Source organism: Xenia sp. Carnegie-2017, unplaced genomic scaffold (genome assembly GCF_021976095.1).
Source record: "Xenia sp. Carnegie-2017 unplaced genomic scaffold, XeniaSp_v1 HiC_scaffold_39, whole genome shotgun sequence".
Lineage (NCBI taxonomy): Eukaryota > Metazoa > Cnidaria > Anthozoa > Malacalcyonacea > Xeniidae > Xenia > Xenia sp. Carnegie-2017.
The window spans coordinates 124,139-138,229 of NW_025813503.1; the positions used below are offsets into that span (position 1 = coordinate 124,139).

At 36.4% G+C, this 14,091-nt stretch overlaps 1 protein-coding gene across 1 annotated transcript; it reads left to right on the forward strand.

The window, feature by feature from the left end:
* The first annotated feature begins 1,135 nt into the window (after window positions 1-1,135).
* LOC124455381 (IQ domain-containing protein K-like) lies at window positions 1,136-13,583 on the forward strand. Its single transcript, XM_047006034.1, has 8 exons — window positions 1,136-1,141; window positions 6,387-6,392; window positions 9,221-9,517; window positions 10,204-10,256; window positions 10,327-10,404; window positions 10,486-10,570; window positions 12,210-12,266; window positions 13,221-13,583. The coding sequence occupies exons 3-8, from the start codon at window positions 9,275-9,277 to the stop codon at window positions 13,287-13,289; spliced, it is 585 nt and encodes a 194-aa protein (XP_046861990.1). The 5' UTR covers window positions 1,136-1,141; window positions 6,387-6,392; window positions 9,221-9,274; the 3' UTR covers window positions 13,290-13,583.
* The last annotated feature ends 508 nt before the right edge of the window (window positions 13,584-14,091 follow it).

Sequence of the window (14,091 nt, forward strand, 5' to 3'; positions counted from 1 at the left end):
AAGTATTACTCAGATAGCAAAAATTTTGTTTCATAGGCCCTTTAAGACAATCCATGAATATAATTAAGTTAACATTTTATCAATGGTAGGGTAATTCTATAATTCGAATCCGAAAATTCAATACACTCACCAACTAGTTCCAATCTTCCAAAAGATTTGTGAGCGTCCACTGGGTTCGGGCCATTCGAAGCCACGCAGGCGTAATGCCCAGCGTCACTTGCTCGCACTGTTTGGATTATGTACGTTCCATTCTTACCATTATTACGAGGGTTGACAGACGGAAGTTCGTTACCGTTTTTCTCCCATTTATACGTTATTGGTGGAGAGCCCCTGGCTCTGCATTCTATCTTGGCAGTACGGCCAAGTACGGCATACACGACCCCCGGTCCATAGTAAATATAAGGCGCCGAGCCTACGAAATTAAAAGTATGGGAAAAGCATGAGAAATTCCACTTAATTATAATGTAATAATAAATGAAATGAGGTGAAAAGGAACTTAAACATACACATTACTGATAGAAAAACTACGGAGGCAAATGACCGTTGTATTTTTTCCGCCAAACAGCAATGGGTGCAAAACATTGAAAAGAATATAATAACTGTTACTTCATGTCAAAATTTGAAACCAAACATTCAACTAGTCCCAATCTTTCCAGACGCGGCCCAAAGAAAGTTCAATTACGACGTTTAGCTAAAAAGCACTTTACCCTAAACACGCCTGTGTGGGGATAAAATCTGGTTTCATCTATGTAAAGGTTTGATGGTTTTGAGGCTCATCTTTGGTGCAGATGTTACTAGCTCATAAAGGATCTTCGTTTGACAACAAATAATATTGATGATGTTCAATTTTTTAAGAAAGCAAGATTTATAAGCTTTCATCTCCATCAGAGCACTGACGGTATCATCAGCTTGTACATCTCCTTTGCTCGAGTCGTCGAAGAAATATGTAGCCAAACGGCCCAGATTGTTGAATTTATTACGTTTACAATTTAAACCGTTTACAATTAATCATGGCTTTTCATCACACAACTCGAGAGTACAGTGAAATCGATTAAGCGGAAAAGTATAAATAAAAACAACTATCGAAGAGAATTTTTCTAAATACTTTTTAAGTTTGTAAAGTCATCCGTCAACGCAAAGTGTACAACTTCTCTTATAGTCCAGGCGGTGAGTGAGGTAGGTATCACCTGAGTGGGTAATTTACGGGAGTACGACTATCTAGACCAGTTTTCGGCGTAGAACACGAATCCGCATGTTATTCAGTCCGACAAAGCTGCTTTTAAGAGTTATTTCCAGATATTGCGCAATTCAGCCTCATTTTCATGCAAAATCAAACGTTTTTACGATTTTATTATTATTATTAAAAAAAAACACGTCTACTGGAACAATTTTGAAACTGGAAAGACGTTTTTATTCAAAAAAATTATCCAAAACCCCTTGTCAATCAAGCAGGGGTAAACAAGGTCCAAAATAACCCGCGAAAGTGTTTACGTCGTTCTCAAATTACGAAATCGGAGAATAACGTCAAGGCCATTATAAATGTGTTAAAGAATGACTTTATCGATCCTTTCAGCACTGACTTGGACCACGATAAGTTGTACTACCTTGCCTCCGGTAGCTATTTACCTGATGAAGTAGCAGAGTGCCTCTTGTCTGTTAAAGAGCGTGGAACATTGTCGAGAGACACATTCTTTGAGCGACTAAACTCAGAAAGTGCCAACTAAACCCTTTATTTCAGTCCCATAAAACGAGTGGAATGGAAGAGTTTTACAGACGTAAGTAAGAAGCTAAAAGTTTCGACGAAAGGTAAATCTAAGGAAATAACTGTTCAACGGGACATTCTTGGTATTCTTGCTGCCAAGTCACAACAACAGAATGCTGCGATCAACATCGACAAAGCTCTGTGTTACCCCCTTGCACCAGTCCCACTATCCATGGCAACATGCGATGGCATAAGGAGAAAGACCGCTAAAAGCATGTTGTTCGATGCAGCGTTACGATCATTGATTGAAAACGACGCGCAATTTCCCGACGATCAATACGCTCATAGAATCTATATTCTAGATATCGCAGCTATTATTTGAAGTATGGTGAAGGCACCGAACACGTTTAAAGATGTTGCTTTACGACTGTTGTCAGATCTTCCAATGCGGTATAACATCGTATACGTTGCATGTGATACGTACAGGGATCGTTCGATAAAGAACAGTGAACGAAACCTTCGAGTTGATGGCGACAAGTTTGTTATTAGAAGTGCGAATGTGCGCGTACCAGCTGATTTCAAGAAGCTCCTTGGTAACGGAGACAACAAGGAGCGACTTTTTGAGCTGGTCGAAGGAGCGACTTTTTTGAGCTGTTGTAAATTGTCATGTTATGTTATGTAGTGTGTGACTGTGTCATATTTTTGATACTAAGATATAACGGATATTATGTTGATGTAAAATAATATAGTCATGGTGAGAGAACACTTCCTCACCGCAATGCGTCATTGCGGTAGGATGTAGGTATAAACGGAATGGCGTAATTGCAAGTCATGCAAACGCCCAAAAACCACTTCCGAATAATTACACATAAATATAGCTTGCAAGCGTTGGTTCGGGGTCCGGAGAAGTTGTAGTTATTGGTGTATGAACTGGTCATACAAATTTGATGAATTAGAGTTGTATTGCAGAAGGCAATAAATTTCGAAAACGCAGTTGTAGGATTGACGGTTGTCCGTAATCTTAAAGAGATCAAATTTAATCATTCCGTATCGCGAAGAACCAACACTTGGAACGTAAAATCGTGCACAACACTGTAAATATTTTATTGAAGTGTCAAAATTATATAATCAAAATACAGTCCCATCGTTAGTGTGAAGTTTAGAACAGTGAACCAGCACTTCGCGCAGACTGTGCGAAAACATTCTTGGTATTCTTGCTGCCAAGTCACAACAACAGAATGCTGCGATCAACATCGACACAGCTCTGTGTTACCCCCTTGCACCAGTCCCAGTATCCATCGCAAAATGCGATGGCATTGTTAGGACAAAAGACCGTTTTTAGCATAAATAGTTCGATGCAGCGTTACGATCATTGATTGAAAACGACGCGCAATTTCCCGACGATCAATATGCTCATAGAATCTATATTCTAGATATCGCAGCTATTATTTGAAGTATGGTGAAGGCACCGAACACGTTTAAAGATGTTGCTTTACGACTGCTGTCAGATCTTCTAATGCGGTATAACATCGTTTACGTTGCATGTGATACGTGTTTTATCGTTCGATTTTGAAGGCAGTGAACGAAACCTTCGAGTTGATGGCGACAAGTTTGTTATTAGAAGTGTGAGTACCAGTGGTGGGTGTCTTTTCAAATGTCAGTTCCGTAACTGAAATTTTTATATCTAGAAAGTGAATTATGATCTGGTCGAAGAAGTGTGGGTTCAAAATAGGAACCAACTAGGACAACGGTTGTATCTTCGCTAAGACAGCGTGTCATCAAGTAACACAAATAGTTTTATTGTGTAAGAGAATAGAACAGAAACTAAGAATTTTTACAAATTCGGCTAAAATTGATTCAGCAAGGACATCCTAATAGGAACCCATAGGAATAGCCTGTGTTGGTGTAAATGGTGTTATTAAAAGAAAAGGAGTTTTTTGCATAATTCTAGTTTTTTAATGTAGACTTTTTAAAGTGGTTGAAATTATGTGTTCATCGAAATGCGGTCTAAAATGATTTTGACTGCGCGAGACAATGGGACGTTGGTAAAACTAATCAACAAATGAAAGCAAATTGATGGCCTTCCAAACATGTTAGGAATGATTAATATTAGTCAAGGCGTCAATGAGTAGAAAGGCAAGGAATTTAGTTGAAAATATAGTGGAGCAAAAATTGCAAGTTCTAGTGACAGTTTTGTAGGTTGGGAATTTTGGTAATATCATATTTCTTGTGTGTCTTTGGTGCCATGTGCTCTAAAATTGTGCTTCAGGTTTAGGAGAGTCAAATTGTTCGTCGTAATTTCACCACGTTTGTTGAGTTTAGGAAGGTAGTCTTGAAGAAATGAAGTCTGGTTAGTGTCTGGTCGTGATTTTTCTTAAACGTAGAGCAGTTGCAACAGAAAGCATTGATCAGAGCTAATATAAGGCGGATTTATAGTCAAGCACAGAATCAATTATCGGCTTGTGAGAATATTTCAGTTCCATGTTGGTTAAATCAGAAGCATATCCTGACGAAGTAACTTAGCCTCTTCAACGTGATTGTATGTAAAGAGCGAGTAAGTTTTAACCAAGAACATATCTCCAATTCAAAGAACCAGAAATGATACAGTTATAGGTACTGTAATTTGATTTTACATTATTTAAAAATATACCGTCGAGGCCGGGAGCGAAATTCAACAAATAATTTAAAATTTCTATCAAATTACAATTTGTATTGCATATCCGCCAAAATTACACTATATTCAATTATTCAGCACATTTTTATCATTATTCAGCCTTATTTCAATTATTCAGCATATATTTTAATTCAGCCTTATTTCAATTATTCAGCATATATTTTATCATATTATTTCAATTATTTATATTATCATTATTCAGCCTTATTTATTATTTATGCATATCTTTATATTTTATTCAGACTGGTTTGTTATTTGCAGCATATGTTTTACTATCCAGTGGTCTGGCGCTAGTACTTACGTTTGTTTAGGCTATAAAACTTACTTGCAATACCAATCGGTAAAGACTATTTAAATTTGTTCAACTTGCAGACAGAACAGTTATTGTTATTGTGGCTATAGCAAGATTTTGAGGTACCATTTGAAAAGATAAAAAAACGAGGGAAAAATTGGTTGAAATGATGGAAGTAGAAGGTGAAACACAAATACTGAGGGAAATGATTCGTTGGAGAATTTTAGAAGTAAAAGATCGTTTAAATCGGTGTGATGTCAATTTAGAAATGCAAGACGTATTGGAAGTTGTTGATGAATTGATACAATACGTTGTTCTACTAGATTCATTTGAAAGGGTTTCTGAACAGGTTTTAAACTATTTAATCCATGCTCGTAACACGCTATCCAGGGAAAGTATCAGAGCCACTTTTGAATATGAATCGTGCGATATTGCTAATGCCGGCAGGCCTTCACTGATTATCCGAAAAGAGCAAATTGAATATCTTCTGGATTTCAGTTTTACAGTCAATCAAATGTATCGAAGCGCACTGTAGAACGTCGTATGAGCGCATATAACTTGACAGGAGTGGACAGATTTACAGAAATTAGCGATCAACAGCTTGAAAACAATGTTAACTACGTTAAACAAATCGCGCCCGATTGCGGTTCAAAGCTGCTTTCCAGTTACCTGCGGTCAATGAATATTCGTGTGCAAAGACTTCGTGTCCAAGAATCCCTTACTCGTGTAGATTCCTTAGGTGTTCTTGCCAGGCGATGCAGGGCTGTCCATCGTAGGGTGTTTAATGTTGCTGGACCTCTTGCTTTGTGGTACCTAGATGGAAATCATAAACTTATCCGTTGGAGCTTTGTGGTTCATGGGTGTGTCGATGGATACACTCGTATCCCGGTTTTCTTACAATGTGGTAATAATAACAGAGCAGCTACTGTTCTTAGCCTGTTTAGGAAAGCTATTGACGATTGGGATCTTCCATCACGTGTATGATGCGATAAAGGAGGAGAAAGTTTTGATGTTGTGCAGTACATGCTAAATCATCCTCAACATGGCCCTGGACGAGGATAAGCGATTACTCGGAAAAGTGTGCATAACCAGAGAATAGAGCGTCTTTGCCGTGATGTGCTTGAAAGTGTTTTAAAGTCCTTTTACAATTTGTTCTATTCAATGGACGATCATGGGATTTTTAATCCTGGTGATGAAGCAGAAATCTGGTCTCTTCACTTCGTCTTTATGAAGGAAATCAACTATTGTCTGTTTCGATGGCTTGAAGCATGGATTAGGCATCCACTTCGAACAGAGCATAACAGTACTCCTTTGCAGCTTTGGATCAATGGCAAGCGTTGGAATCAAAACGCAGCTCTTCCTCATGAGAACATAGACTGGGGGACTTATGGCATAGACTGGACAGGCTTTGTTCCAGCAGAACTTGAAGTTGAAGCATCAACAGTAGAGGTGCCAGAAAATATATTCTCTACCAACGCAGAAGTGATAAATGAATTGAATACAATTTTAAGTGAAGTTAATGACACTAATGGTGATGTTATATAGCAGTATTATGTGGTAAGAGATTATGTCAAACAACTGGATTCACGGTAACCTTCAATGAATTTCTCCGATCCATGATATGTCAAAAAATTAGAAATTGAACAAAGAATTTCTACATCTTTATTTCTCATGTTGATAATGTGTTGACAATACATCTTAATTAAAAAGGAAAATAGACATGGACTGTGTGTTTATTCCAATTATAAGGTAAATGAAAGAATCTATTATTCATAAACGCATGTTTCTGAATTACCAAACAAAACAAAATTTATCATGAAAATATGTGAGCAACTAGTAATATCTAATCTACAATCCACTTTAAATGTCAATGACAACCACCATAAAATGATAATCTATTTTCTTTTTCAATAAACAATGTAAACAAAAGGCGTTTCAATGAAAAAACTACAATTGTCGAAACACCGAGCGCAACACAAAAAATATAATGGGGAAAACAATTACTCTTTGAAGAAAACTCATAATTAACTCAATATAAATCCCAATAAAACTTTAGTGCATAATATGGGTTCATTGTTGTAAAGAACTCTCGTTGTAAGTTATTTCTTGCAAAATCAAGAAAAAGAAACTGTCAAAATTGTAAAATCTGCAACTGGTACAAGATTTTGAGTTTGTTTCAATGAAGTCAAATTGCAAACAATTCTTGCCATATATTTGTTCCTAACATCTTCTTTGTTTGAGGTTGGTCGGGCTACCTTTTATTTTGTAAGATAATTACAACAAAAGGTTGTGCCACTTTGCAATCAATGTTCTCATATCCTTTATCATTGTGCAGTGTTTAGTGGCTAAGTTAAGAAGTTAAGCATATCTAAAACCTTTGGCGTTTTTATTAACCCATATGTAAAAGCTTCCTTAAAAGCAGAATAAACAGAATGAGTGGTTGGCAAATATAGAGCACAAGAACAAGTATTTGCTTTGGAAAAATTGGAGAGCAATCCGTTGGCTTCGTGATGCTGCAAAAACGCTATTTCCATTTTAATTGTACGGAAAGGAGCAGTTTTTAATCCTGAAGTGAAAAACAGAATATCAGAAAACGATAGTTCAACCTCATCCTCCTCTATGTTCAATAAAAGATCTTCCCAAAAAGCAAGAATTCTGCTTTCTACTCTCCATCTTTTCGATTCCACCTCGCTTCCAAGAACTGAAAATAGATTTCCAAGTACAACTGATGAAAGCTGTTGTTCGTGAAAACACATAACCTTGTGAAATGTGGAAGGGTTGCAAAGAATAGAGTCAAGAACACCTAAGCAATTGAGACCGTTACGGAAACTTTCAAACGCAGGCCGAGTCCTACCCAGAATATACCAATAAGCTGTCTCACGTGCAACATCTTTAACATCATCAACACTTCTCATCAATCTCAACGAACCAGATCGCTCTAAAACACTATATAATTTCTTACTTGCAATTATTTCATTTGCCTCTTGAACTGATTCAGCAGATATTAACTGCTGTAGGCCTACTTGCAATTCTAGGTCATACACAGATTCGACAGGTACAACAATTTCACTTGGCCCATTTACAAGTGAATCAAACAAGACTGGATTAAGACAACGAGGGCCAATTCCACAATGAACTATTGCCATAGCAAAAAGTTTCCTTGCATAGAAATATTCTTGTTCTTTCAGAGCCTTAGCGTCAAGAGATAAATACCTTTCTCGCTCCTTTCCACAGAAAAGTTTACCGGATGATACTTTCTCAATAGCTAAAGTAAAGAATTCTCTCATGGGTCCACCTACATCAACAGCGCCCTCTAAATGACCCACGTCGTCGGTGAACTTTACAGAAACCTTTCTATCAGGGGAGAAAGATTTTCTTGACATTCCTCGCAATATCCCAGCCCAAATATCACTTTGGCATATGTTGAATTTGGAAATATGCAGTGGATCAAGATTGCCAGCAAGCTGTTGTAAAATGTCATTTAAATCCAAAACCTTTTCTGGTTCAAGCGTATCCTTTGCAGTACTTGTGTCCGAGTCGAGTGGACTTTCTTCATTTTCGGTGACCATAATTTCATCGTCACGTTTATCATGTAAAGTAGCATCATTGACTTCTTCAAATAGCAATGTTCCATACATCATATCTATAATATTATCACGTTCTTCAATAACATGAGTTGTTTCATTACTCTTTTCTATGAAAGTTTCCGTGCTTTCGGGTGGGCATGTTTCATACAATGGTTGGGTTGTTAAATTGCTTGTTTTCGTGTACGTTGAACAGCATGTTTCTTGGTCTGTGACACGAGTCCCTGATGGTGTTTGACTGCTTCTGCCTGTAATACTAAGCGTTGCGTGGCTTGTTGGAAGTGGTGTTGTAGAATTTTTTGGATCTTTCCTAACGTGCGATATGATAGGAAGTGAAGTTAGAAAAATTTTGTAAGCTAAACTCTTTTTAATATGAAGAAGGAAAACACTTTTGAAATAAGATTTCATCCAACTAGTATAGTTTAGCAATGGAATTTTGTCATTTTTTACCGATATAACATGTGTACTTCTGAAAGCCATGATGAACAAAGAGAGTTAGGGGTTAGGGGACTGAGAGCTAGCAGTCAATTACAAACAGCAAACCCGAAATACCAAGATAAGAGAAAAGAAAAAGAATGTATAGATTATGGTGTTCACGCCATGGCAAATTACAACGAGTGATTGCCATTTGTAACGTTAATTAAATATAGAAACAGTTATTGAACAATTTCTTAAGTCATCGTAAATTTCGTAAAAATTGATTTATTATTTCTTCAATGAGAAATGCAAACAGACCGGACAAGTTGCCCCTAGCAACTATTAACTTGACAGCCAATATGGTTGACAACGAAAACGCAGACTTTATTATTTTAGATGAAACGCATGGCACGAATAAAAAGAAAGAGATTGAACAGTTTCATGATACTTATAAAAGTGTTGCTATAAATGACCAGTGTGCGTCAAGACGGTCTCCGCTTTTGCATGTTTCGTTTCCACAGCAAATAAATGAGATGCTACCATTGGATAATGGTGTTGTAGACATATGTGCTGCATCACAAGCACAGCTAAATTGTGCGAAAGATATGGCAGAAAAGATAGATGAAGAAGAAGAAATACATCTAGATTCATCTTCATTACATCCTTCATTTGAATCCATTTTATTAGACAAGAAATCTGTACTTAAGCAAGATGATGTACAAGTACGACCTCTACCCGATCCACTTGTATGCACCGCTCGAGAATATTGCGAGCACCATGTATTTCCCACTCTTCTTCCGGCTATGCAAGAAATGTTGATAGAAGCGAAGGAAAATAAAGTATTTGAGGTCTGCAAGACTCTTCTTAGTACAAATAGTTGTTATAATTACAAAGGTGTTGTTACAACTAACAGTTATCACATGATTTCTGCTGCAACAACTACTTATTACAAATTAGCTGTTGTTAGTCGTAGCTGTTTTTGCCTTAAGATTGTTGTCACAATTATTTGTTGTTACAAACAAATCAGAGTTGCCCATAACCACCCCCCACCCCACCCACCCCCAAAAGGACCAATTATTGTGATATCTTCATTTGAGAAAAAAGCTCAAAATTTTAGTTTGACTTGTTTTTTTTCATCCTTCGTAAGTCTCTAAACCACCCTAATAAACATGTTTTACAAAACTGGGCTTGACACTGACAGGGAATATCACACTTGCACACACCTCTATTTTGTGCAATATTTATGTAAGTGCATAAGTTCAAAACTTGTAGGTTGCCATTACACCACACAAACTTTTATTCATATTTTGGTGCCTTCCCTAGTTTGGTAAGATTTTATCAATGATAATATACTTGGTGCATGTTGTAGAATTTGCACAAAATTTACCTAAAAGCCTTGTTTCAGTGCATTGGATTATCTACTATGTGCAAGTCTTTTAAGTCAAAACAAACTCTCATAATTAGAAGAAATTTACAATTATGCTCATCAGACAACAATAAGTGAAGTGCTTAATCAATTTTAATTCAATTTCAGAAAAGACGAACAAAGTTTAATGCTTGTGATTATTTGACCAACTACTTATACAGGTTTGTTTTATTAATAAAACATTATGCTAATGAGGGCCTTCATATTTTTGAGGTGAATTGATTTTTTTAGTCATAATCCAAAATTCAGCAATCGAGATGGAGTGAAATTGGAAGATATACCTTTTGTCCAGAAAATCTTGGCTGAAAAGTAAATATGTATTTTGACTACTTTCAATTAATCCTATTTGTTGATGATTTTAATAATGAAAGAGGAAGTGCTTTTTTTCAGTCCACGACCTCCTATTCCGTCCTCCCTTTTACTTTCTGATGATGAAGCAGCTACAATAATTCAAGCTCATTATAAAGGATACAAAGTAAATATCAACATTTTTGTCAGTAATAGACTAATATGTACAGTGTACAGTCTCAGATTTGGCGTGTCTCTAGAACAGTGGTCAGCAGCATTGCTATTGATGTGTTGAGTAGTAGAGAGGGGCGATTTTTTAAGCAACATTCTTCAAATGAGTTTTATTTTATGACAAAAATTTAATTCCTTGTTGAGAAAAGCAGTCAAAATATTCAAAACTAAGAGTCGCAAGCTGGCAAGTTGGTTTTTGGTTCCACAAGCATTAGCATAATCAAAACCAAATGGCGAATAGTTTTGACATATATGTTTTGACATTTAATGATATTTACGATTTGCTGATAAAAGAAGAAATGTTGCTACTGCTGCTTTTATTGCTACGCACCAAGCCTGTAGCTTGCTTAATGCATTTAGACTTCTGTGGTTGGTTGCACGCAGCCTGGATAGCGTTATCCATTTGATAACGAATTCTTTTAATTAGTTAAAAACTTCTTAAAAAGAAAAAAAATATATAAGGTTTGAACTGAGCAATCACTGAAATAAAATATTTGCCTCCAAGATTACAAAATTTCTTTGTCGTAACGAAAATATAAGCACCTTTTTTACAAGTTTGAAAATTTTACCATCCAAGCCAAGCTTCGTGCAATCCGCCCCTGGGGGAGCACTCTATGACGTACGTCGTACGTAATGGACTATATCTAAATATGACAAAGTTGCTATTTACAATATATGACGTAATTAATTTAACTAAAAAATAGTATAGAATAACGTAATTACTAGAGTCATTATGACAAACCTAAATTATTAATCTGACGTAATACGTCACAATTTATTAGGTTGCCTAAAAAGTAACACGAAGAGATTTTTATAAAAGTAAATTAAGGCGTTTGGTATGCTTGGGGGGCATAGTGTCAACTTTATTTCATGATGGGGGTACTGCCCCCCAGCTGCGGGCCTGCTACTAAGACGTCGCAGACGATTAAAGGGCAGCTAATCGGGAAAGATGGACTACACAATGGCTACTGAGAAGAAAAACTTAAGTTCTGTCGTCTGTGTGTAAAAGCAGACCCCCAAACATTACGTCAGTCGATGTTACTGAACAGTGAGTCAAGTAATAAGTGTTAGTCTCAAACGTCTTGCAGTGATTCTGCGTTTTCTTAGAACAGCTATAATACTGAATAAAGTCAGATATAGCCATAAAGGGCATTGGCTAGCTCTTAGCCCACGATGAATTTTTGTCCCTGGAAACGTAAAGTACGAAACACGTATAAAATTAGCTAATGTTTACGAAAGAGAAACATTGTCCAAAAGTTGTTCGAACTATTTAAAGTAATTGAAAGAAAAGTAGAAGTGGTATTTACTTTTTCATAGAACCTTAACGAGGACAGGCTCATATTGTCGTTTTGGCGGGAAAACTCAAATTAAGAAAAACTTTAATAACATTTCCCGCACGCGCCCAGTGTTATACTTTGGACCACTTAAAAAAGATGTTCACAAAAGTTCAGTACACTAACTCCACCGAATTTTTAGTTTAATGGTATAGTGACAGTCTAGTGACAATCCACCTGCTTACAACTCCTTGATACGTATCTTTAACCGCTGAGTAAAATTAATTTAGTGCACTTAATTCTTTCGTTTATACAATTTAGGCTCGAAAGCATCCGGAGGTGCAAGAATTACGACAATATCAAAAAGAAATGAGAGAGGTAAGTGACAGTCAATTCATGGAGGCAGGGGTATATTACAAAGTTTACAATTATTAAAGTTTTATGGGGCATTTTATTATCATGAAAAAATTATCATGTTTTTTTGCATGTCTGCATAAAATATTCCATTTTCTGGGACCACCAGGGAATGTATGTGGGAATTTTTACCCTATCCAATACAAATAAAATCGTTTGTATCAATCACAATGACATAGTTAGAGAAGGGAACAAAGAACCAGCCCCCTCCCTGGCAAAATCCTTTGGGCCTACTAAAATGTTATGTCTTACTTATTACAATGTTTAAACGACAGTCATGGCTCCCCTTCCCCCCGCTTGACAGAAAATCCAGGCTACGCCACTGATAAATCACTGCTATTAAATGCAATAGATGAAGGAATGTCTTAAAAGAACAGCAAAGATGACATTGTCTTACTAAGTTCTGACTTTCTGAGTGCTGAAAATGTTGTCTGACATTGCGAGTGTATAGTTTTATACATGCTTGTCTATTCAGTTTCTTTTCCTTTGGAATTCTATAACTTTTTCAGTACTTTAAACAATATTTTTATTTCAACCTCAAATATTTACAGGAACCAATGGTCCTACGGTCCGCTATATTATGCAGCCCTGTTTATTTGACATCATACAACTATGCAGTGTTCAGATTGGGGGAGAGGGGGGTAGTTTATGTTGACTTTGATACGTAAACATGATTTAGGCAGCGTGGCCATAAACTCTTGAGGTTAACATATAGTCAACCAGAGGTTTCAACAAATAATACCCTTCACTCTAGACATTTTGGACAAATAAACACAACTGTGAGTTTATCTAACAACATCATTTACATTTGAGTAATTAAAGAAATTTTTCTGAACGTCCTTGGCCTCTCCGCTACGTTGGTTAATTACAAATATACATCTTTAAAATCAGTCCAACAAGAAGCTTTATTTTTTGTAGGAGGATTGTGAAATTAACTTTAAAGTGGCAGATTTGTGGAAAAAGTATTCAATGGAAGATGTTCAATAATATGTCAGCACCAAAAAACTTGTTATGTAACATTTTGTAATATACAAGTTGATAATGCGTTTTTGACGTTTTAAATACTTTGAATGTTTATGTTTGTTGGGCTGTATTAAATAATGATCTATTAAAACTAGAAATTTTCATAAAGCTGCTCTTATTCATAGTCATAGTGTAAAATTGATGGTATCAATGACTTGAATGACTTTGATTCCTTAGAACAGGAAAATATATCTACATGTACCATTTTGTACCTTATCAAAAATACATCAAATGTACATCATTTCAACATCCTTTGCAGATGATGTGAATAAGTCGTTTTATAATGTGCCGGTAATTTTTGTCATCTGTTCACGGTTTTTTTTTCCAAGTTAGTACACCAACTTTCAAACGTAAGCCGTTGTCTGTTGTCTGTGCTGTAAGTAGTGATTATTTCCAAGTTCCAGTCAATGTTTTGTTTTGTGAGTCGATGATGTTTGGCATTTTGCTTGGTTTTGTCTTGTTTCTTTGTAGCTCATTTGTGTTCAGTAAGTCTTATGTTTAAGACGTCAGAATTCTACCGTCTTGAACGATCTACATATATCTACAAACATGTGGCATTCCCTTCATTGCGAAGTTTTCATCGCTACGTCATTATCAACATTCCCTTCGTTGCCTAGATTTCACCAACCATCCATGAGCAGCGCCGAAGGTATTTATGATCAGAGTGACGAAAAGGTCTTTTACACTTACGAGAATCAAAGATGGTATCCTGTAGATGGATTTGGAGCAAGGTGGTAAAGTTTTATTTGGCGGCGGGTGGGGTATG

What these genes read in the sequence shown, in the direction of transcription:
- LOC124455381 (XM_047006034.1), top strand. Translation starts at nt 9,275, where the DNA reads ATGGCAGAAAAGATAGATGAAGAAGAAGAAATACATCTAGATTCATCT. An exon ending in TTGACCAACTACTTATACAG is followed by an intron (nt 10,257 to 10,326) that starts GTTTGTTTTATT and finishes TGATTTTTTTAG; the next exon opens with TCATAATCCAAAATTCAGCA. An exon ending in CAGAAAATCTTGGCTGAAAA is followed by an intron (nt 10,405 to 10,485) that starts GTAAATATGTAT and finishes GCTTTTTTTCAG; the next exon opens with TCCACGACCTCCTATTCCGT.